The 25,041-nt window shown below is 37.3% G+C and overlaps 3 protein-coding genes across 3 annotated transcripts; all 3 read right to left on the bottom strand.

Moving 5' to 3' along the window:
* Window positions 1-1,363: 1,363 nt before the first annotated feature.
* Window positions 1,364-4,966, bottom strand: LOC122052554 (serine/arginine-rich splicing factor SC35-like). The gene is made up of 10 exons (XM_042614131.1): window positions 4,808-4,966; window positions 4,641-4,719; window positions 4,478-4,557; window positions 4,296-4,362; window positions 3,773-3,844; window positions 2,872-3,078; window positions 2,624-2,798; window positions 2,369-2,526; window positions 2,079-2,245; window positions 1,364-1,971 (listed from the first exon to the last, which is right to left on the bottom strand). Exons 1-8 carry the CDS (start codon window positions 4,881-4,883, stop codon window positions 2,521-2,523), a joined length of 762 nt encoding a protein of 253 aa, XP_042470065.1. The 5' UTR covers window positions 4,884-4,966; the 3' UTR covers window positions 1,364-1,971; window positions 2,079-2,245; window positions 2,369-2,520.
* A 1,492-nt stretch (window positions 4,967-6,458) lies between these two features.
* LOC122052553 lies at window positions 6,459-9,560 on the bottom strand. The gene is made up of 2 exons (XM_042614130.1): window positions 8,780-9,560; window positions 6,459-6,984 (listed from the first exon to the last, which is right to left on the bottom strand). Exons 1-2 carry the CDS (start codon window positions 9,540-9,542, stop codon window positions 6,656-6,658), a joined length of 1,092 nt encoding a protein of 363 aa, XP_042470064.1. The 5' UTR covers window positions 9,543-9,560; the 3' UTR covers window positions 6,459-6,655.
* Window positions 9,561-10,288: 728 nt separating this feature from the next.
* LOC122052552 lies at window positions 10,289-15,794 on the bottom strand. The gene is made up of 4 exons (XM_042614128.1): window positions 15,440-15,794; window positions 14,940-15,370; window positions 12,811-12,921; window positions 10,289-10,725 (listed from the first exon to the last, which is right to left on the bottom strand). The coding sequence occupies exons 1-4, from the start codon at window positions 15,639-15,641 to the stop codon at window positions 10,561-10,563; spliced, it is 909 nt and encodes a 302-aa protein (XP_042470062.1). The 5' UTR covers window positions 15,642-15,794; the 3' UTR covers window positions 10,289-10,560.
* Between the last annotated feature and the right edge of the window lie 9,247 nt (window positions 15,795-25,041).

Below are 25,041 nucleotides of genomic sequence, written 5' to 3'. Positions count from 1 at the left end.
AAGTACCCACGGTTCGAGCCTTAGCTATGACAAATTTGCATGAATTTTTCCTCCAAATGGAACACGCAACTAAATGATGCTGGGCTCCTGGACTTCCCGCTACGAACGCTTCCCGATTTATTTGATGACCGGTGAGAACTTTCATGAGACTGGGTCGATCACCCTAGGTTCGACGTTATCAAATAATAGATGTAATCAAAAGACGTTGGACTTCTGGATTGGCGACCGCGTGCGCTTCCTGATTTATCCTATTGGTCAGTGAAAAATTTTCGTAAAATCAAACCGATCACCCCAAGGATAATCAATGAAACTAATTAAGATTATTATTATTTTTTTATTTAATCACTATGTTATCTCTTGACTATAATACCATGATAAGATATTTAAATTATAATTCAGATACCTAGGATTCAATTCCTAAATATGACGTATTAGTAAAAAAAAATTCCTAAATATGACTTATTGGTAAAATACATTTCTTCAAATTAGTGACACAATTAAAAAAAACTGAATTTCTGAATTCATATCATGTACATTTTCTAAGTTATTCTAATATAATTGATGAAAAATTTCGATCACGAGTTGCTGCTTTTTGAGGAACGACCTGCAGGCGCCTGAGGCACGACCGGCGGGCATCTGAGCACAGCGGCAACAATGAGCAGACGGCGAAGTGAGCACAGTATTAAATTTTAATTAATTAATTTAATCAACTTGTATCTTCTGAATTGATCATGTACGGTTCAAATCCCAACTATATAAGACTTCTGGACTAAGATTATCATTCTAACCTTAATTTAATTAAGGATTATATAAGACTTCTGGACTAAGATTATATGAAGCCAGATTATATGAAGCCAAATTTTTATTAAAATTTATCGTTTCAATCTTAAAATTACTAAATATAACTGAAATATAGCTTTAACTAAGACATCATGATCCTAGTCGATTGGCACTTTGCAAGCTGACTTGCCAATCAAATAACCTTTTATTTTTCATGTACCTTGAAAAGCAAATAAACATTCGAGAGAAAAAAAAACCTAATGCTGCATCATGGTTTCACTAGTGGTGTCACACAAAAGGGGCTCCGGATCCAGTAATCACTAGTAATAAAACAATCAGGTAAAGACATGTAATCCCCTCCTACGAAATCCTTTTTTCTTATTAATTTCCATTTGCTTTGTGCACGAATACAAGTATGCTTGTTAGTAAAAATGCATATGTACAAGTATATCCCCTCCCCCGCCCCACAATAGCAAACACAACCTACATGATCTGCATTATCATCATCATCATCAAACCATAAACCATGTTTTTCTAAACTATATTTGGAATCTTATTCCTATTTCTATGTTTCAACAAGAGTAACTCCAAGCTAAAAGTATACGAAGAAAGGATCTACAAGAAAACAATGACTTGCAAAACCTAACAAGATATGGGCACCAAATCACCAGTAATATAATAATCATCATAAAAAAAAGTAAAATATCCATGTCAAAACCTAGAAGTTGATGCTGTTCATTGTGCTAGACCATCAATAGATGCATAACCATTGAGGTGTGTACTGCATCATATCCATGTGCTAACAGTCAGAATATAAATCATCATGCATAAACTGAAACAGGAAAGCAGGTCTTCATCGCAGCTATCACTGCTCTTGTGTGCTACAAGACTTGCAAACATGTGGTAGCATTATTAGAAATTAGAACATAACAAGACATGATTCTTACCAACTAAGAGGCCATCAACATATTTGTTACTATAAATGGTTCAGTGCATACTTCAACCTCCAGCGAGTATGTATCACCAGAGAATCATACAACCACCATAAGGTCTGGTTCAACAGCACCAACAACGATCATCAAATCATAACAACTATGGGTTTCAAAGATCATCAGCCAGAGGATAACGAGCAAGGAAATATCCGTCTAATATCATGTCACAGCTACATCAGCACTTTTCAGGATCAGGCAACTAGAAAATACACAATGCAGTTCAGTATAAGTGCTGATAATGATGAATGAATAGGTCGTGAAAAAAAATTAAGTGATGTAATAATAGGAATTGTCCACCGATTGAACCTGCAAAGTTTTGGCTGGTTCAACAGCACCATCAACCCCCAACACGACCATCATATCACAATAACTATGAAGTTCAAAAATCATCAGCCAGAAGATGAACAGCAAGGAAATATCCTTCTGATATCATCTTGTCACAGGCAACATCAGCACTTTTCACGAACAGATAACTAGAAAATGCACAATGCAGTCCAGATGAGCCATGATTGAGCAAATAGGTCCAGAAGATTAATAAAGGGAAGAAAGCAGATAGTATTAAGTTACACAATAACAGAATTGTCCAACAATTAAACCTGGAAATTCCAAAACTAGTTTAACACCATCTGCTAGTCATTTTGAAAGCTACCGGCGGTCTAATGAAGACAACATGTAACCTTATAGCAGCCCAGCGAACAAAAAGTAACACAGCAATTGTCACACAAGTTCTTCAACACCTAAGCACCCATCAATCCTGCAAAATAGAATTTTAAATTAATTATGCAATTTTACAAAACATAACTAAGAATTAAGAGCAAAAGGAAGATATCAGAATATGTAATGTTAAGTACCTCATTTGAGCTGTGAGGAGATGGGCTTCGAGAATTTGTACGGCGACCTGCAGGAGAGACACTTTTTGGAGGGGGTGACTTTCCGCCATGGCTCCCTTTCTCAGGGCTTGAGGGAGGAGTGCGACGGGGTGATGAACTCCTTGCAGGATTAGGACTACGCCTAATTGGTGAAGCACTGGTAACAAAGAAAAGAAGTCACAATATGCACAATAAGTTAGAAGCAAAAAGGCACCTCTGCAAAATGTTACCTGTCATAAGAAGCACTCCTGCTCCTACGGCTATCTCTGCCACGGCTCCTATGATAGTCAGGACTTCTACTAGGACTTCGGCTTCGGCTTCGACTTCGGCGGCGATTCTCTCTCTCACGGTCACTATACCTATCTCTCTCATACCTATCTCTGCTTCTACTGCGGCTTCGCCTTCTATATTCTCGTTCTCGATAGCTGTCTCTATGTCTGCTAGATAATCATAAAGTGTGCTAATACAAGTGGAAAAAGATAAACAGCCCAGAAAGCATCCAAAGACAATTTGAATGGTATGAATTAAGGTGTAAAAACTTGTAGTTGTCAGTTGCTAACAGTTTCATTGTTCAAGGATAATCATATAGCTGAAACATGCAGAAAATAATATTAGTTTTTTTCATAGCATGAATCAGGGCTTGACAAGCCAATTTAGTCAACAGACACAGGCCCATAGTGTGGAATTGAAGGATACTGAGATATCTAAGCCTTTGATCAAAGTAACAATACTACTTGTTTACTTCAAGCTGCATAATTTTTTAAGCCTGTGGTTTGACAACAATTAGAGGCAAACGATAAAAAAAACCTGAAGACAATGAAGGCTACCAAGCCTTGTCTACCCTTAATATAACAAAGAAAGTAAAAATAAATAAATAAATAAAGCATAAAAGAAGAAGAAGTGGTAAAAAGTATGAACCACCTGAATTGAAAACTGCAGGTTAGAAGTTTGCCTTGTTCTTTAGTTTACTTTTTACACAAAGTTCATTCAGAAAGGAAGGACAAGTCTACAAAAGAATCATTTTTGCATAACAAATGCAACTTTTTAAAGTTATTGATATGGAAAGAGAATCCACATTCACAATAAGATTCAGGAAAAAAAAAACACTTCAGTTGCTCAGAAACGCCTTACCTGGGGCGAGGGCTGCGACTTCTAGATCTTCCCCGTCTGCTTGGGATTGCTTCCATAATTTTTCCTTTATGACTGGCAAAAGACAAAAGTGATAGAGCATAAATGAATTTTAATGATAAGACAAACACAAAAACATTAGTCAAAAGGAATGCACATAACAAAATAATGAAGTACACTCTAATGGCAAACTGAATCCTTGTCTTTGGCATTAGAAAGAGCCACCTTGGCTTAATGTGTCATTGACAATGGGGCCTTAGCACACCCCCCAAAATGACTCATTAACTTGTTTAGATGGCCATTATCCAAAGATGTTCCCAATATGAAATGGTTCAACAACCTAAGCCTATAAACCTCAAACAGCCTACAATTTCCTATGCTCAGATAATCTAGAATATGTTTTCTTTTTATTAGCATCTCAATAGAGCTAACAACTACATATCACTGTACTAAAAAATGACCAAAAGATATGAATTAAATTAGTCTAGTTATCATTTTAAAACAAATAAGAAATTTCATAGCTTACATGCGTTCAGCATTTGGACCATATTTGGCAAATTGAACCATAATATTCCGACCATCAACCTCCCTCCCTATAACATCAAATAGAATTCATAATTCACCGTTAGTTTCAGATTACTTCACACAAAAAAAACAAACATTAACACCTCAAATTTTGGAAGGAAAAAAGACATGGAGGAAACTTGCCATCAAGCCTTTCGACAGCCATCTGCGCTTCATCTGCATACTTATACCTCACAAAAGCAAACCCCCGAGACTCCCCAGTCCTTCCAGTTCCCAGATACAAAAAAAAAGGATAAAATTAATAAACAAAAACCACCAAATCGTACGGCAAACAACCAACGCTCACCTCCGGTCCCTCGGAATAAAGACGTCAACCACTTTCCCGTACCGATCAAACAACGGGAAGAGATCATCGGCGTTGGTACCTAGCAATTCAAAAGGGCAAGCGAGTTTTACACTAAATACAGATCGGAAAGCCGCGAAAGAGAACGAACAAAAAGAGCAAGCACTCACGGAAGCTGATGTTGAGGACGAGGAGGGAGTATGTATCCTTGATGTCCGGCGGCCCTGTTCTCCCGAAGTGAGACATAGCCCCGGCGACGAGTTCGATCTGGATTCTAGGGTTTCGAAAAGGAATCGCCGAAGGCTAAGGAAGCGATCTAATGGCAGGTTGCGAACGAGTGGCCGAGAATTTATAATGAGATTTGAGGATGCGGTTCCTTCCGTTTCCGAACGGCCCATTAAACAGGGGTACTAGGCCGGTGGATTGTAATGGGCCGAAGTTTCCTATCAATTAAAAGTGGCATATACGTTTTTTTTTATTGGAATCCTAATGTAAATAAAACTTTGGTAGGAGGTAGAATCCGTCAGGCGGCCTCCACCAACTGTCTTCTTAATTTTTAATTACATGATAATAATTTTATCTTGCGCCAAAATTTTTCTTTTACTATTAAAATAAAATAAATAAGAAAATTAAAATTGAATGTAGCCATCGGAATTCCTGATTTGATTATTATTATTATTCAATTATATAAATCGATCCTATAATAACCAACTAGATTATGCCTTAAAAATTTAATATAAATAAAACGTTGAATTTGGGAAATCAAATACAATGAAGAAAAATAGCTAACTTTATTTGGAAAATCCTTATTAGAGGATCCATAAGTTAATGTGAGGGTACTATAATACTTAAATAGTATTACAATTAATGTGTAGTAGTGTTATAACACCTACACATCTATGTTTAATTGAACACTACTGTAATAAACAAGAATAAAATTAAAAATATATTTATTTATTTAATATAAATAAAAATAAAAATAAATGAGTGGACAGTGTGATCCAAAATAATGAATTTTAATATTAAAATGAACATAAATATATGTTAATAAAATAGAGATTTTAATATAATGAGTATGTGACATAAATCCTATATTTTTTTTAAAAAAAAGATAACATATATTAATTTTCAAACTAATATGGTTACCCTAATATATGAATTTTATAACACCCAAATAGCATTAGAGAGAGTTCCTACACATAGCATATGCCTAACCTTTTATGAGTATGAAGCCCATGTAGAGATCATGGAGAGTGGAAACGAGATAGTGGATCAGTGGGACGAAAACTTAGGAAAGTGAGGGTTATGTCTCATGTCTTTTTGTGCCCGGTTAACAAAACTCGACAGTTTAGATTGTTAGGGAAGTTGGGAGGTCAACGACTCAGCTTATCGAGTCAACTCGACAATTGGCATACCACCTGGAGTCTATATTAACCAAGTCTCGAGTTGTGTTACATGGCTCTTGTGTTGACTGAGTGAAGAGTCTGCCACGTGCAACCTTACCTCCACATGGTTATGGATGTGCTAATAAAAAGCGAGATGTTAATATAATGAATATGTATAAGTGAGTCTATGTTTTTTGAAAGATGTAATATATATTAACATTCCAACCCATTCGAAGGCCCTTAGTTTATTTATATTAAATTAGTTTTAATTTACATTAAAATACTAATAATTTAAATTGCAATCTAAGGTCTGAGATTGGTGACTTAAGTCCAATAACGAGTGCAATTAAGTGACTCAAGTTTAACAACAAGCACATCATTGAGTTTGGAACCTTTAAGCATATAGAAAATGATAAGTAGAAGAATGGTAAACATATTGAACCTTTAAACAGTAATTTCATATTTGAAAAGATTATAACCTGCCATTGCCTGTCATCATAGGACAATATAAATACACAAGCTAACACCAGTTGACTGGTACCCACTAGTAATATTTGTTTGTCTAAAGGGGACGATCTTCCAAGCGAATCGCTATAGACAATATGTAGTAATTCTATTGAACAAGGTACGATGTCATTTTAGAGGGAGCTTTCGAGATTCGGAGTACCAGCGCATGTAGCATGATTCAAGGTTAGGCCAGTCAGAATCAGCACAGATAAAGTGATGAAGCCATTGAGATAAAACATCTTCTTGCTCCTCCCAAGTAAGTTTCTCGATCATTTCCTCCAATATGCTGACCATATCTGCCTTCTCTCGAATGCTTAGGATGGAACTGTCAACTCCGCAGCATGCATGGCAAAGTAACGGCAGCCAAGTCTTCAACATCGGCAATCGAGAGGTTGTGGTATCTTTCCCATCATCTCGCTCCAATTCCTTGGAGTTGGTGTGCTTGAACATAAATACTTTGAACACAAGGATAAAAATATAATCAGTAGTGTGTCACCGAATCAGTGGTTCATAACTTAGCTTTGAACGTAACAATGGAGAGGAAAAATATGTAGCGGAATGTTAGCAAGAAAAGATTGATACAAGAAGATTGTTTTAATCTGAAAAAAAAAAAGAAGAAATTTTTACCTAGTATCTTGTTTCTTCTTTTTTTTAACATAAGCATTGGTTCTGTAATAGGGTTGATTTTTAAGAAACCATTTTCACATTGGTTCAACATTAAGATTATAATTGTTGTAACTGTAATCAAATAACTGTAATCAAACAGATTGATCTTATCAACGTTTTCAGACAAAGTACTCTGACCCAAAACCAACGAAAATAAAATTAGGATTAAATGATAAAAATTTAATAAGTGAATGACTCATTCAGTTGTGTACTTAAAAAATGGGGGGAAAAAAGCATCTGCAAAGCAGTTTGTAATCTGCTTGAATGTTTGCAATTTCATGCTGTTTCTGGAATAAATTAATTCAATGAATACTGAGATCTGAGATCCAGCAATCAATTTAAACTGTACTTATTCAGTTTGAGAAAACAAAATCTGACTCACCTTGGCAAGTTAGAGTTTGATTACTCATAGGATTATCCACACTACTGTCATAATTAAGATATCGACTCAAATGAGATGAGCGTTGGAGAAAATTTACAGCGGTAAGAAAGATTTCAATATGTGGTGTATTAATATTTCATTAGTGCCAAGAAACCTATTTAGGAATATTTCCCAAAGAGAGTGACCCAATAGTTATATGGGTTAAAAGATAGGTGTCAAAGCTAATAAGGGATACTACCATCATCAAGCTATAGCTTTGATAGTCTCAAACATTTAGTATCAGCTACATGGATGTTATTCCTCGATTGAACTCGATGAAAGACTCAATCACTATAACACCAAAATCTCTTAAATTACTGTCTATCTACTATGCCACCAGAATATCTATTAATGATTGTCGATGAATTTATGAGTCACATTCAAATTTATATGTATACTTTTGAGATTACTAAATTAAGAGGCGTTTTAACTTGAGCAAAAGTCAATTCCTAGCAGACAGGGAGGGACTAATACACTAACTAGAAGCAAAAAAAAAAATACAGTGTAGTTTCAGTAATTAAGAAAAGAATAACCAATATAGTCAAGAGAAATGTGAAAGAGAAATCATAATAAACAAAGGAACGTAAGGAATGAATTTCATATCGATTAAACAAGATGGTTGAAGTGAAGACGAGCTCCTTGTTAGCTCATTGCAGCAATCTAATATTTATCAAATGTAATGATGTGTTTTCTTTAATATATTTAGATCTGAAATATTCACAACATCAAGTATCTTGCTTCATGGCAAGCGACTTGGGAGCATTTATCTCTCAGGGAAATAAATATCTTTAATTGTCAGTCCTTATAATTTATCTCTCATCTTTGGTTCAGCCTTCATATGGTGTCCAAAAGTGAAGTAGCATTTCTAATTGTCATTTGTCAGTCCCTATCCCTCAGCCTTCACATGAGGGGCACAGAACTATTGTTCATCACAGAATTATTTGACAAAATTAAATTTTCTGTTACTCTGATGTGATCGAACGCAAGAAAATAAATTGAATGAAATTAAAAAAAAAAATCAAAAAATAATTGTTATCAACCATATGCCCCAGAATTTGCTTCTCTCCGCTAAGAAGAGAAAGGCTCCAAAGCTTCTTCCAATCATCAATCATAAGCCAGAGAGAATATGAATAAAGGGGATTAAGAGGGTGAAGGATAGTTACCGCAAACCCGAACGAGCCCGACTTGAAGCCGCGGCTCGGCGGAGATGGCGAGCGCTCCGAGCCGTGACGCCAAGCCCCACGATGCCACCGCCTCTGAGGCGGCGCCGCTCTCTGCCATCTTCTGCCCAAGCCACAGTGTCTCCGCCGCTAGCTTCTCCGCAGACGCGCCGAACCTCCCATCTCCCGCCGGCGCGGCCCACCTCCTCACTCTCGACCTCAGCGCCCCCAGCGCTTCCATGATCTTTCCTCCATCCACCGATGCCGGAGACGCCTCCGCCTCGACCGCGGCCTCGAGGAGGACGATCGACCTAGAGAACGCGGCGGCCAGGGAGGCGCGGTTGAGCTCCTGGAGCTCGTCCGAGCCACCGACGAGATTCCCGTCGAGGATGCGCTCCGCGATGGAGCGGACGAGGTCGTATTTACGGGACGCGACGGGAACGAGCGACACGGCGGAGAGGACGCGCGAGAGGGCGCGGCCGGCGCTCGTGGAATCGGCGGTGGAAGGGAGCGGGAGCGGCGGAGCGGAGGTGCGAGGTAGAGGAGGGGAGGGAGGTACAAAGGAAGCAAGGCGAGAGAGGAGAAGGGAGAGGATCGAGAAAAGGATGTGGAGGGAGCAGAAGAGAAAGCGGCGGAGGATCCGACCGCCGTCGCCGGAGGAGAAGAGAAATAAGCGCGGACCATCGGAGAGAAAACGGAGAAAGAGGGAGCTGAGGGCGTCGATGCAGACGCCGGCGGCGCCGACAAACTTCGTGTTCTCGTCCATTGGAAATGAAACTTGAGGAGGTAGGAAAGGCATCGGGAACACTGACCTGATTTTATAGGGATTCTAAATTACGAGTATGCCACGGTGGACTGACCAAAAAAAGTATCTAGGGTAACCTAACAATAGTTAAGAAACACGTTACAAATTAAAAAAAAAAAATCAATATAAAAACAATTTAATCAAAAGTATATCAACTTCTAATAAGAAATTATTTTTTTAGTTGGTTGTATCGATATAGAATTGATTATTTCTCAAACGATTGAACTAGTTTCATGAAACTTTTTTACCAGCCGGAAAAACTGACCTACTTGGGGGCTAGAAATTCGGATGGTTAATTGGAGAGTTTAATTTCAGTTTTTTTCCCTCCATGATTATGATAAATAATAATTGAATGGAATTCAAATTATTCAAAATCATGAGCATAAGCATATTACATATTTAGATTGATATTAGATCGGAATCAAATAGGAAAAAAAAACTCCTATCATCCTTTAACCATTTAACACCACTTAACAATTGATTATAAATTGACTCTATAATTTATCTGTTTTTAGATAACTTAATGAGAGATATCTGGATGAGCAACTATATTTAAAAATACGATGCAATATTTAACAAAATTAGAATATGATGAAAATAATAATAAGAAGAAAATTATATATGTAAGAACACAAAAAATAATAATAAAAAAAGAACTTGTTGGTAGAAATTGTGCCACTTTGTTGGTAGAAATTTTGCCACTTAGATTTTCAGAACTCGATCATTTTTGCTAGCAACAAAAAGCAAAACATTACAAACTTGGAATAGAACACGGATTCCAAATAAAATAAGAATAATCCTGTTCAAGCTCTATACATTGAAAGGTTTCAATTCCTCCCTCTGACTTGAACAACTTTTCGAGTCATTTGGGCTCCAATACTGCAACACTTATTCACCTATATGCCAATGGTAAGTGCTCATCTGATACTTCTTCCAAATCTTTACAACTCGGTAAAAATGAGCTGTTTCTAATGTTACATCATCCAAGATGTCTTTCTGACTGGGTTTCCAGTTCCAGTTCTTTCTTCACTGAAATGGGATTATTAGTTGCAGAACTACCTTCTGAAGAGCTCTCCTTGGTATCCAAAAATCTTCCTAGCTTGCCAAGTGCAAGGATCAATTCCAGCTGCTTCTGTTGTTGCTCCTGTAATAAAGGTGTTAAAACAAGCTAGAAACTTGATCAGTAACTTTGATAGTTTCAATCATGGAAGACACAAAATACTTGAGAAGGTTTTGATGATCATTCTTTTCTAAGTTGATGTGCTCTAGTTTGATTTACTAAATAGAATGGATAATAAGTTATGAACCAATTGACATACATTAGTTCCTCATGAAGTTCTCTACTGCTGCCCTCTAACTGCCCCAGAACTATTGATTCATGCAAATACTTTGTTTTAACCTCATCATTAGTACATGAGTTGAACATGCAAAAAAATGTGAATAAAACAAGAAAGAAACTTATTGGCAACTTCGATAATTTCAAACATAAAGGGTATTTTTTAAATCATTATAGGGCAAAGAAAATAGATGAAAAGGCCTTAATGATTCTACTCAGTAAACTAAGAATCAGCTAAGTATCGGGCATGGAAAAAAATGTGTTAATAAAACAAGAGAAACTTATTGTCAACTTCAATATTTTCGTAATCATTATTGAACACAGTATTTGAGAAGGTTTTAATGACGAATATTTTCTAAGTTCACGTGCTGTTAAAGAGAATGGATAATTTGATAAGTTAAGAAGACAAATCAACATTAGTGTTCTTCCCGAAGTTCTCTACTAGCGCTTGCTACCTACCCAAAACTGTTCATTAATTCAAATACTTTTTTTCAGCATTGCTTTGATAGCTGAATATGGAAAACATGTGTCAATAAACCAAGCTAGAACTTTTTCAGTAACTTCAATAATTTCAAGAAGGGGTCTGATTGCAATGACACCAGGACACAAAGTACTTAAGAAGGTATTTATGATAATTCTGTTCAAGTTAATGAACAATAGTTTGCTTTACTAAAGAGAATGGGTAACTTGATAACAACCAATCCACCATATCGTTCATCATGTAGTTTGCTATTGGGTCTCTACCTGCTGCAAAACCATCAATTCATTCAAATACTAGTATTAGGCTATTAGCATTGCTTTAATTGGGTTTCTTAGACGGAGCAACTTAAAAAAGATTTACTTTCCCTTCTGTCTTATATAGTGATAGGTTAGTTAAGGAATACTAATAGCACTTGCAAAGTTGATGAAGCTCTACATGTATGGATCATGCTCCTGCCCATTTCCATCTAGAAGGATCATCATCATTGAGGGACAATCACAGTGCACAAAACCCAGAAAATTGTTTATGCCTAGGAAACATCAATTCTTAATTTCTCCAATCCATTAGGAAGAAGATAATGCAGAAAATACCAACCCCCCAGACTTCACCAAACACTCAACAACATAATAAGCTCTATGTCCCAAATATTTGGATCAGTTTCATGCACTCGGTTTTTAAGTTTTCTTTTATAACTTCATTTGCTTCTTAAACTTATAACTCTAATTGATTTGGTCCTATTTGAACATATATATACCATTCAATAACATAAACAGGTCATATGTCCCAAGTGTTGGATCAGTTTCGTGCTCTCTTTTTGAGCCATGTATACTAAGCTTGTTAAAATTTTTTAGAAAATTCCTTTTTGTAACTTCATTTGCCTCTTAAATTTGTAAGTTCAATTAATTTGGTTCTCTTTGACCATATCGATACCATTCATCTAACGCAAGCTCCTAGTAAATTCACATATCCATCTCAACATTTTCATTTCTAGCATTTTTTAAGATAAAGATTCTATTTTCTCAGTAGTTGCACCATTCTTTTATAAATGTTTCTAGGCATATGACCATAAACTCTGCTCTCGACTTTAGCTATCAAGATTTTTCCTATGAATAACTCTTTATAATATCTCTTATGCATAATAATAGATTTACAATAAAAAAATTCTTGTTCATCTTATCTAATTCTTTCTTTACTTTTTCCTTTTAAAATTTCTCAACTTGCCTTTGCTTTATTCATCTTAGTTCCACTAGAACTTCATCAAATTTTAAATGATTGAAATATTAATTCAGAAAAAAAAAAACTCAATGGAAACTACCAGACCAAGACATTGCAGTTAATTAGTACTTGTACAAATCTGTAATTCAGAATTTCAGATTATAAAAAGACACTATTCTTGTAATACAAAGCCTCACCTGCATTCCCAACAAAATCTTTTGGATTTCTCTAAGCTCTTTCTCAAGAATTTCCTCTTGTATAGCTAATGCTCGAGTAGCTTCGGAATTCTTCTGTGCTAAGGCTGCCGTCTGCAGCATCAAATTATGCCTTTGGAGTTAACCAACCCATATACTTATTATGCAAAAGAAAAGCATGAAGACAGAAAATAGAAAGTTTAAGTTGTCAGGAAAAGTAATAAAATAATATAGATGGCTAGTTTTGTAGAAATGTCTCCTTTTCCTTTTTTCTGTTTAGTAAAAAGGGCACAAGGGACAAAGAACATTTTTCATTCTAAGTTTCAAGGTTCAGTATATCATAAGAGAAGGTTATATTTCTATCTACACTTCTTTTGGTCTTGTCTAATGTAGCTTTCCCATATCATATCAGAAAAAGATTCTCTTGCCAACAGTTTGACAAATTCCTGATCACTCAGCAAGGCAAATAACTTTTGTCTACTATTTTACTGAATCAATTGTGATGTAATATAAAGTAAGATTAAGCATCAGTTACTTATAGCAAGCTACACAAAAATGCATTGAACATAAGAATCGGCAAATCTGTTTGCTCCTAGGCACCAACATTAGCTGCACATGCTCATAAAGATATTGAACATAAGAATGCTACTAATGTGAAAATAACAATGTCTTAGGTTTCAAAGTCCTTTATATTACATATTAATACTACGATAAAGGGTCCAATGGCCATTACTAGAATGGCTTGCTTTCTCAGATTATTGCAAACTCTAGCCTCAGCTAGATGGGTTTACTAATTTTGGTAAATAAACACATTTATAATAGATCAAGGCATAGATTACGCAAGTCATTAAGGATACAATTATCGTTCCCTTTCTTAATAGTCCAATAATTAATTAGCCACTCACTTTAACATGGTAGTAGAGAAAATGCCAACAATATATCTCATCAATGCATGTATTCGGTGGGCAGTAAACCGAAGTATACCAACCCATATATGAAGGGTGAGTGTTAAAGATGCAACTACAAAGATTGGCTCCTTTCTTAATGGTTTGATTTCTGGGGATAATCAGTTAGTGAATCAACTTTCACAAGTTATAACATCTTTCAATACATCCAACTTTTCTTGCACAACATCTACTAGAAAACAGACTTGGCATACTAATGGTACCCAACACCAGACCCTTTTGAAACGCTACCACAAAGAAATCCTGGTCTTGCTTTTTCAGCAGAATACTGCATGTGTAACAAATCTTCCTTGACAAGGTATTCCCAGATCGTGCTTAGTTTTCATATACTTATGCTTCTAGTAGCTTTGTTCTATAGTCCGTGCTAATATGGAGCCTAGTCAATACTGTACTTGTGTTTTGGATAAGTTTCACAGGACATGGTATGGTTATACGACATCCACTTCATCTGGCACTTACAGTTGGAGTGGAGTAGCTGTGGTATTAACTAGAGTGTTGGCGAGGCATATGTTGACCAGACGTTGTGTCTGCATTATAGTGCAGGTATTAACAGTCCTAAATTTCTGCAATAGATGTTAAAATCCCGTGGTCTAGCTTTGACTGAATTTAACAACTATCTTTTATGTTGCTAAACAATACCCACTGCAGAGTTAACTCCTAACCTTTCTGTATAGTAGTTCCGGTAAGTAAGGTAGGGCATCTGATGCATCCATTGTAAGATTTTGTAAGTAGCAACTGTTGCCCCCAGGGCGTAGCGCAGACGGTGGGTGCATGGTATCTCTGGCGTAATGGCCAGGGGTCGATTCTCAGGAACTGACGACCTGGGGTTTACCCCGCCATGCGCCTATGGCCTGTATACCTGCATGAACCTCCCTCCATATCCGTGGGGCCGGCACTACGGGGGCCGCTAAGGTAGCGGATCTACCTTTTTGTAAGTAGCAACTGTTTGATGCCTATAGCTGCCTAAGGTGTACCGAAAAAAGACTAAAGTTTAGACGAGGTACGTGCAATGCCACAGCATTCAGTTGTGTAGTGATAGAATCCAAGTTTGCTGTGGACATGTGATTGCAACCAGCTCTAGTGGATAAAAACCCGGCTGAATGCTATGACAAAAAGGAATCTGCAAAGCATACGATTTATAAGAAAAAAATATAAGATTGGTATTACCTCACGAATGGGTTCTTTTAAGGCCTTCTTAGTGAGTCTAAACCTAGTATCAAGCTTCTCAAGATGCTTAGATAAAACCCTAAGGATGGTGGCCGAGCTCCGGATATCCTCTTCCACCTTCTCGAGCCTCCCAACAAAACCAACCACCACTCCATCTTTGTTCGCCCTGCAAATCCTCCGCCACTGCCTGCAACGAATCATACTCCCAACCACCACCGCTCCAACAAGCAGCGAGTATTGCAAGACAAAAAAATTACTTCCAAATGACATATGGAAACCCTTTAATGCTCCGGTAAATGCGCTACTCGCGAGGACCCAGATCGAACACATGACGGCTGGCGCCACGCAGAGCACTTCGGCAACTAAAAGAAGCTCATCCAAACCCAGGCAGCCCCGAAAATCCCTGCTCGGATTCCCAGCGATAGCATCACCTAAAAAAATCGAATTTTTAAACTTTCCCCAAATGCTGGAGCTGATTCCAGGGATTGACCTCGCATTACCTGGGAAAGCGGCGCCGATTCTCCAGCGATACGCGTCGGCCGAAGCATGTGTTGGTGTCGCCTGCTGCAGAGGAAGTAGGTGCCGATCCCGCGAAAAGAGAAGCGAGAAGGAAACAGGAGTCGCGAATCGGGCGCGGCAGGGGCAAGCGGGAAGCGGGGAGAGGCGATCGAGGCGGGTGAGGGCGGTGGTTGCGATAGACATCTGCTCCACGGGGAGGCAACCGGGATTCAGGGGGGACGCGTGAGATGGAAGGTACGGGCTGGGAGAGAGGTGGAGCTATTGAAGAAGGTCACGCAGTGGGAATTGACGACGACGGACGGCACGAGAACGGAGATGAGGCGCTGGTGGTGGTTCGAAAAGATTAATTAGAATATTTCACCTGGCTGGCTTGCTCCTAAACTTCTTATTTTACCCGTCAAAGTTTCATAAATTACAAGTTTGCCTCTGTAGGGCATCAAACAAGATAAAAAAAAAAAATAAGACAATTATAATATATAAGTAGGATGATCAATTGACTCATTCACTAAGATTTTTTTTTTAATATTGATATGGATATTATTACGTGGGGTCAGAAGGACTCAGAGAAGGAGGGAGGGGTGTTTTGGTTTTTTAATATATTGAAAGTTTAGGTTTTTACGAGAATACTGTTCACAGGTGTTGAAATAAGAAAAAAGGAGGGGAGATAATGTCGTCATCTCCCTCGTTTTGACATAGTCCATCTTCGTGGTTAGCCTCCATCTCCCTTACAGATCATCTCTTTTCTTCCTCTCGCGTACGCTGTCGTTGTATCACGCTGCCTCCCCTCTCACAAGAGGTTTCCTTGATAGGAACCCAAGAGAAAAACTAAAAAGAAGATAGGGTGATCACTTCGAGAGGATCAACCTCTAATAATCAAATGAAATTGATTAGCTAAAAAGAAAATTATTTATTTTTCAAAATTACATAACGTATCTCTTTAAATAGAGACCTAGACTATCTTTTCAAAAGAAAATATCTAAAATAAAAATACATTTTCATGAGAAAATGTCTTACCTAAAACTAATCCTAGAAAAGGAAAACGTCAAAAATGTATTATAAAAAAGGAAATAAAGTTAAAGGATTTATTTAAATAAATCCATTGAAGGATCCTATCATTTCACCGCCCTTCAAAACAACCTTATCCTCAAGGTTGTTTAGCAACAAACTCTAGAAATTTTCTTGAATGATATCATATAATCCCCATGTTGCATCATCAATAGACAAATTATCCCATTGAACTAATAGCTCAACCATGACTTAATTGTTCTTCTTCACAAGTCTCATTTCTAAAGTAGCATAAGGTTGAAACTTAACTTCACCATCTAAATTCACTTCAGGAAGGTATTGTTGAGGAGTAAATTTGTCGCTTAATTTCTTCTTTAAACAAAACACATGAAATATAGGATGTATTTGTTAGAGTGTATACTAAAAGTCTAGCTTTTGGTATAAATATTTATCTAGAAATAAGAATCACATTGGTCAAATATCTACATTTATGATAAATGTAGTTGTTTAATTAATTTATATTGTAGATAACATGGTGTGTGGTGTCACACACAGAAGATCATGTTATCAGTTCTTTATAAATTATAAACAGTTGCTCACGACTAAGATGGAAAAGAACAAACCATTGGAATAGTCGTAGTGTAATTAGGTATTAGTTTATCTTGACTAATAAATTACACTATTACACTCTAAGTATATTAAGTAGGACCATTTTAGGTAAGTTCTTTTTATACTGACTTGATAAAAGAAGTAGACCTTAGTTATTATGGAAGTGTGTGCTCTTAATCCTAATATAATAACAAGCACATATATTTGATATTTATTTCTTTAATTTATCAATGGGTGAGATTTAGTTCGATAAATCAATAAGCCCGATAAGTTGGGAAATGATATCACTTATAGTATGTGTTGTTGATTATAGAAGGAATCTGTGTCCTAGTAATCTAGGTTGAGAATGACCCCAAGAGGAGCTCATAAGGATTGTCATGTTAAACCCTGCAGGTGGACTTAGTCCGACATGGCAATAAGGTTGAGTGGTACTACTCTTGGACTAAGATATTAATTAAGTGAGTTGTCAGTAACTCATTTAATTAGTGGGCATTCATTATCTTTAACACAGGGAGACTAACACACTCATAATAAGAAGGAGCCCAAAATGTAATTTGGGATTGGTGCGGTAGTTCAATAATAGTTCTTTAGTGGAATGAATTATTATTGATGAAATTAAGTTATGTGTTCGGGGCGAACACGGGATGCTTAATTTCATCGAGAGACCAAAACCAATTCCTCCTCTCGGTCCCTATCGTAGTCTCTTGTATATAGAGATTTATACCCACCACATACCCACCTTCTTATCCAACCAATAGGGGCCGGCCAAGCCAAGCTTGAAGCTCAAGCTTAGGGTCGGCCAAGCCTAAAGGTTGAGCCTTAAGGTGGCCGGCCAATAGCTTGGAGCCCAAGCTTAGGTGGTCGGCCACATCATATTAAAAAGGTTTTTTGTTAAAATTATTTCTTATGTGGATATCATGGTTTTAAAAGAGAGTTTAAAATTTAAATCATTCCTTTTATAGCTTTCTACAAAATATTAAGAAAAGATTTGAAATCTTTCCTTATTTGTAGATTGAAAGGTAGATTTTAATTTTGAGAAAACTTTCCTTTTTAACCATGTTCATGATTTAAAAGAGAGTTTAAAAATTAAATATTCTCTTTTATAAGTTTCTACAAAAGATTAAGAAAAGATTTGATATCTTTCCTTATTTGTAGATTAAAAGAGATTTTAAATTTTTAGAGATAACTTTCTTTTTATTCACATGTTTAAAAAAAAAATTTTAATTTATAAAATTTCCTTTTTACAAACCACCATGAAGGGAAAAATTATTGGAGAATTTTTTTATAAATTTCTGGAAATAAATTAGGAAATTTTAATTTTTGTTTTAATTAAAACTCTCTTTGTTTTGGGGAAATAAGTGGCCGGTCATATAATAATGAAAATAAAAATTGTTTTTAATTAAATAAATTTTTCCTTTTAATGGCAAAAGAATTAAGGAAGTTTTTAATTAAATTTCCTTATTTGCCAAGACCAAGGATTATAAAAGAGGGGGTAGAGGTGCCTTCATGGTGAACGACTCTATTATTTTTCTCCTCTCTTTTTCTCCTTGGGTGTGGCCGGCCCCTCCTCTTTCTCTCTTCTCCATCTTGTGGCCGAACCTCATCTCATCCTCGGAGTTCTTGTGGCAGCCGGAGCTTGCTTGGAGAAGAAGGAGAGAAAAGGAGGCGATATTTCTAGCATCCCTTGGAGCTTGGTGGTGGTCGAACCTCTTCATCTTTAGAGGCGCTCTTGGTGGCCGAAACCTAGAAGGAAGAAGAAGGTACTTGGTGGTTCTCATCTCGGAAGATCGTTGCCTACACAACGTCTGAGGTTAGAAGAGGAATACGGTAGAAGATCAAGAGGTCATTTTTGCTTACAAAGAAAGGTATAACTAATAATTGTTTTCCGCATCATACTAGTTTTCTTTGTATAGTTATTTTTAGAAATACCAAACACAAGAGACATATGATTCTAGAGTTTTCGGATTTGTTTCGAAGTTGTATTTCTTTTTTTTTTTATTTTCGAATTTGTGATTTGATTGTTCTTTTTGGTTAAACCTAGAGTTATTTAAGGAAATTAAATATTAGCTTTCCTTAAAAGGCTTTGTCTAGGCAGTGGCGGTTGCTCCCATATCCAAGAAGGCCATATGCCTTGCCATGTAGTCTTGGAAGCCAATTTTGGAAATTAATATTTAATGAAATTAATAACATAGGTGGATTTGAATCAATAGTGTTAAGTTCCGCTTGCGATTCAAATCTAAACCATTAAGAACAGATAAGTTAAATTTGGAATCAATGATGTTAAGTTCCGTCTGTGATTCCTAATTTAACTTCTAAAGAACACAATAGGTTATTTAAGGAAAGGTTCGACACTTGTAGAAAATTTTTGTATAGTGGAACCAGTACGATTTTCTTAGGACTAACCAACAATTGGTATCAGAGCTAGGGTCTGCCTCTGTGTGTTTGGTTTTCAAATTAGGTTATGCACATGTCATACATAATTTAGGTAGGATAATAGTAGGATGTGCTAACTTTGTGGTTGCAGGCTCCAACTATTATGGTTTATAGATATTGTGTGTGATTGGACCCTTGGACATGTGAAGGGCATTATTTTTGTGTGTCCATGATTGTATGTAACTAATACAGCAGGAGCTGTATTAGCCTTAGGATTTTAGAATTTTATTTTTGATCTAGAATACATGTACATTCCCTTGTGGAATATAGGATCGATATATGTAAAATTCTATTTTTGTCGCGGATCAGATTCTTGCGAGGCGTGGTACTTTTGGAGCACCAGAGGCGCAGCGGAATAAGAAGCAAGATGGATGCGATAACTCGACCCGATGGCGGTGGCTAAAGATGACAGCAGCTAGGGTTAGAGTACATGGAGGACAGTAACAGGAAAAGGCCATAATAGTTAGAAATTTTTTTTCATATTTATTGCTTTATTTACTGTGATGTGTGTGTATGCATGTGATGTATGCTAGGATAACTTAAAATTCCTCACTTTAAATAACTAAGTGGGAGAGGGATTTATTTTAATAAATTCGACGGTCTCCATTACTAGTTTGTAAGTGATGCAAACAAACTTGCGCATTGGCTCTGAGTGCCTTCCTCCATATCGGATGAGTTTGTTTGCGGATCACTAGATCAAACTTCCATTTTGGATGACTATAGGAAATTAATTAAGAGTGTGTGATCTTCCCCATCGGAAGGGGCATAATCTTATTAATGGAGTTAGTGTCAAGTAATGGTATACACTTAGGCACGTCTAATAGTATCCTCTCCATCGGAGTCACCGCTATTATTTGTGTGACCAAAGGAAAACCAACTATTAATTTGTCAAAAAGATAAGTTGACAAGATAATAAAATTAAAACCCCCACTTACAAATGTCGAGTTTTTGTATACGTCCACACTATCGTGGCATACAAAATTCACAGTGTATGAGGTAATTTTATTTGTCAGGATGACAGGAAAATAAAATTAATGGGAAAAACTCCTCTTACAAATGTTTGGTTTTGTATACGTCCACACTATCATGGCATACAAAATTCACGGTGTTTGAGGTAATTTTATTTGTCATAAAGACTTATTGACAAGATAATTAATGGGTAAAACTCTCCTCTTACAAATGTTTGAATTTGTATACGTCCACACTATCGTGGCATGTAAAATTCACGATTTTTTAGATGTTGGTGAATTTAAATGATATTTTTTTGAGGAATCAATATTATTTCAAATTCAAAGTTATTGACCAAAATATTTGATAGACCAACTATTAATTTTATTGGTCATAAAGTTAGGATAATGAGATAATAAAATTAATGAATAAAATCTCCTCTTTGTTTTTGTATACGTCCACACTATCGTGGCATACAAAATTCATGGGGATTTTAAGGTGTTGGTCTTGACCAAATATTTTTGTGATTCTTAGGATTTAAAATGTTTGTCAATCCCTAGTTGTTATACTATAGAATAGACTTAATAGTCCCAATTGTAATGATTGGAAATAGGACTTGGACATTTAAGGTAGACTGTCCTCTTAGAGCTAAGAACAAAATAGGTGTATTTCATTCATTAGTTAATACATGATTAGTGATGTTATCTATCGGTACCTGGTGTGTAGATACGGGAGCCACTAATCATGTCCGCAATTCATTGCAGAGGTTCCAGGAAACTCGATAACTATATGAAGGGGAAGTCACCGTCTACATGGGCACTACTGCAAAAATGGTAGCTGTTGCAGTGGGAGATGCTTATCCTCTGATAGGGATAAAATATGGATTTTAAGAAATTATCTTTACGTACCAAGTTTAGAAAGAATTTGATTTCAGTTTCTAAACTATAGAAAAATAGATATTCTATCTATTTTGATAATAAACTTGTTATCAAGAAAATAGGAAAGATATCTGTTCTAGTACGTTGGTTAACAATTTATAAATCCAATAACTCCCATGATGCAATGAATGGAAATTAATAACACATCTTCTAACTATTAAGAGAAAGCAACCTTCAAAAATAAACCAATTATATCTTTGGCATCAAAGGCTAGGTTATTTTAACTTAAGTAGGATTCATTGGTAGCTGATGAACTTTTGGGTTCATTGGTAGTGGAAATCTTTCCAACCTGAGAGTCTTACTTGGAAGGAAAATAACCGAGAAGCTTTTAAGTCTAAGGGATATGGAGCCAAAGATATAATGGAATTGGTTCATTCTGATTTGTGTGGTCCTATAACTATCCAGACAAGAGGTAGTTTTGAATATTTCGTCTATTTTATAGACAACTATTCGAGACACAGATAGATTTACTTGATACACCGCAAGTCTAAGTGTTTTGATTAGTTCAAAGAGTACGAGGCTGATGCGGAGAAATGCCAAAGTAAAAATATCGAGACACTACGGTGAGATCGTAGTAGCAAATACCTCTTGGGAGAATTTAGGAGTCACTTATCAGAAGTAGGGATTCAATCCCAATTAACTGCACTTGGTACATCCCAACAGAATGGTGTAGTAGAAAGAAGGTATAAGGCTCTTATGGAATAATTAGATCGATGATGAGTTACCAAATTCGTTTTAAGGATATACATTAGAAATGGAAGTGAACATAGTACCTTCTAAGTCAGAACTCTCTACTCCCACAGAATTGCAGAATGGGCGTAAGCCTAGTCTGAAGTATATTCGAATTGTTAGAGTGTATACTAAAATCCTAGCTTTTGGTATAAACATTTATCTAGAAATAAGAATCACATTGGTCAAATATCTACATTTATGATAAATGTAGTTGTTTAATTAATTTATATTGTAGATAACATGGTGTGTGGTGTCACACACAGAAGATCATGTTATCAGTTCTTTATAAATTATAAACAGTTGCTCACGACTAAGATGAAAAGGAGCAAACCATTGGAATAGTTGTAGTGTAATTAGGTATTAGTTTATCTTGACTAATAAATTACACTAGTACACTCTAAGTATATTGAGTAGGACCATTTTAGGTAAGTTCTTTTTATACTGACTTGATAAAAGAACTAGACCTTAGTTATTATGGAAGTGTGTGCTCTTAATCCTAATATAATAACTGTTGGTGCAACATCCCTCAGGTCAAGATTGACCAAGCTTGAGTCTTGGTTTGGGTTTCGATGTTTGACAATGCAAGGTTGATTGAAGAAGAGTCAAGTAGGTCAAGGATGACCGGATACTTGACTGGGAAGTCCTAACTGGGATGTTAGGCAAAGTGAAAGACCTAGTGAGTGAAGCTAGGCAGAAGGAAAATCTTGGTGAGTGAAGCCAGGTGAAAGACCTAGTGAGTGAAGCTAGGCAGGAGGAAAATCCTGGTGAGTGAAGCCAGGTGAAAGACCTAGTGAGTGAAGCTAGGCAATTGTGAAAGACCTAGTGGGTGAAGCTAGGCATGAAGAAAATCCTGGTGAGTGAAGCCAGGTGAAAGACCTAGTGAGTGAAGCTAGGCAATTGGGAAAGTCCTGGTGAGTGAAGCCAGGCAAGAGAAATCCAGATGGGTCAAGGTTGACCAGACATTTGGTGAGAGTCCAAGTAGGTCAAAGGGATTGACCGGATACTTGGCACGAAGAGAAAAGTCCAAGTGGGTCAAAGGGATTGACCGGACACTTGGTGGGGAGTCCTGGCAGGTCAAGGGAGTGACCAGATGCTAGGCATGATATACCAATAGGTCAAGGTTGACCGAATGTTGGATTGAGAGGCTTGGGACTTGGTTTTGGGCAAAAACCAAGAGCTGGATCGATCAGTGGATCGATCCAGGAGCTGGGTCGATCAGTGGATCGATCCAGGCCTTTCCCAGCAAACAGAGAGCCTCTGGATCGATCCGTGGATCGATCCAGAGGTCCCAATCGATCAGCCGATCGATTGGGACGCTGCTGGTTCGCGCGATAAGCGCTGGATCGATCCGTGGATCGATCCAGGCATTTTCTCCAGAGCACAGAGGCGCTCTGGATCGATCCGTGGATCGATCCAAAGCCTCCCCGATTGATTGGGAGTTTTCGAATTGATCGGGATCCGACCGTTGCGTCGTATTTGAGCTGCAGGCGTGCGATGACTGCGGTAATTGCTTCACCGATTCATTTCAGATCTTCACCAGCTTCTCCACAGCTCTTCTCAAGCTCGAGATCGCCAGTTCTTGAAGGCTCTTGGAGGTTCTTCCAAGTCAAGAGGCGGATCAAAGCAAGAAGAAGAAACTAGGGTTAGGGTTTTTGCTCTCATTGTAAGCTTGTAAGCTTGTATTTCATTACCTTTCCCTTTCTTCTTGTATTGAGTCTTGTAGGGCTTCTCCGCCTTTGGTAGTTACCATAAAGGAGAGTTTTATTAGTGGAGGGTGCGTGAGTAGGTGTGGATCCTTGGACTAGTCACCTCTTGTGAGGTGGATACCAAGTAAACCAACCTTGTTAGCGTTGTGTGGTTTGTTTCTGTATTTTCCGCTGCGCATCTTTGAAGAAACAAGCAACGCCGAGCAAAGAGCACGCGACGAGCTATTCACCCCCCCTCTAGCTACTTTTCGGTCCCAACAAGTGGTATCAGAGAAAGGTTGCTCTTCACCGGAATCACCGCCGGAAGGGGCAAACATAACAAGCAAAGCTAGAGGGTGAAGAAGTTGGAGCAAATTCATCAAAGTCAAAGAATTCAAGAAGCTCAACTTCAAGATGCAATTCCAAGATGGACTTGGATTTGATACAAGGGTGGCTCCACCATACACATCCACAAGCTTCGATTCTTGGATATCAAGAATTGAAAATTTCTTGATGATGGAGATAGAGCAATGGTTTGCTCTAATGGAAGGTTTTAAGGCTCCAAGGAATTCAAAGGGCAAAGTTCTCAAAAGGAGCAAATGGAGCCAAGAACAAATCCAAAGATGTGAGGCCAATGACAAAGTGACCAAGCTTTTGGTCAATCTATTGCCGAGCAACATCTTGGAGAAAATTGGAGAAGTTGAAGATGCCAAAGAGCTATGGAGAAAATTGGAAAAGGCTCATGAGATCCCCTCCACTGTACCTAACCAAGAAGAATCCAAAGAGGGTGACTCATTGGAGCAAGATCAAGAGGAGGACTCCGAAGTTGAGAGATGCTCAACTTCCGAAGAAGAGGAAATCCAAGAAGCTTCATTCTCAAGGGAGTGTAATCAAAAGAGCAAGGAAGGAGCATATTCCTTGTTTCATGTACAAGAGGATGAAGAAGAAGGTGAAGCCTCCACCTCTAGGATTGAGGGGGAGCAACTCTTGGTGACACCGGATCAAGAAGAAGGAGAATCCTCCACATCCGGGTCAAGAGAAGAAGAGGATGAAGAAGCTTCCAACTCCACAAGTCAAGATAAATCAATTGGAGGGAAATCGATTTCGGATCAAGAGGAAGCCTCTACATTCATATCAAATGGAGGAGCAAGCGCCACCCCTACACAAGAAGGTATAAATAGTTCAATTAATAATAAGAATCATATTATATGTTTTGAATGTAGGGAACATGGG

Source organism: Zingiber officinale, chromosome 3A (genome assembly GCF_018446385.1).
Source record: "Zingiber officinale cultivar Zhangliang chromosome 3A, Zo_v1.1, whole genome shotgun sequence".
Taxonomy (NCBI): domain Eukaryota; kingdom Viridiplantae; phylum Streptophyta; class Magnoliopsida; order Zingiberales; family Zingiberaceae; genus Zingiber; species Zingiber officinale.
Note: the sequence above shows the minus strand (reverse complement) of the source record. Positions and strands in the feature narration are given on the sequence as shown.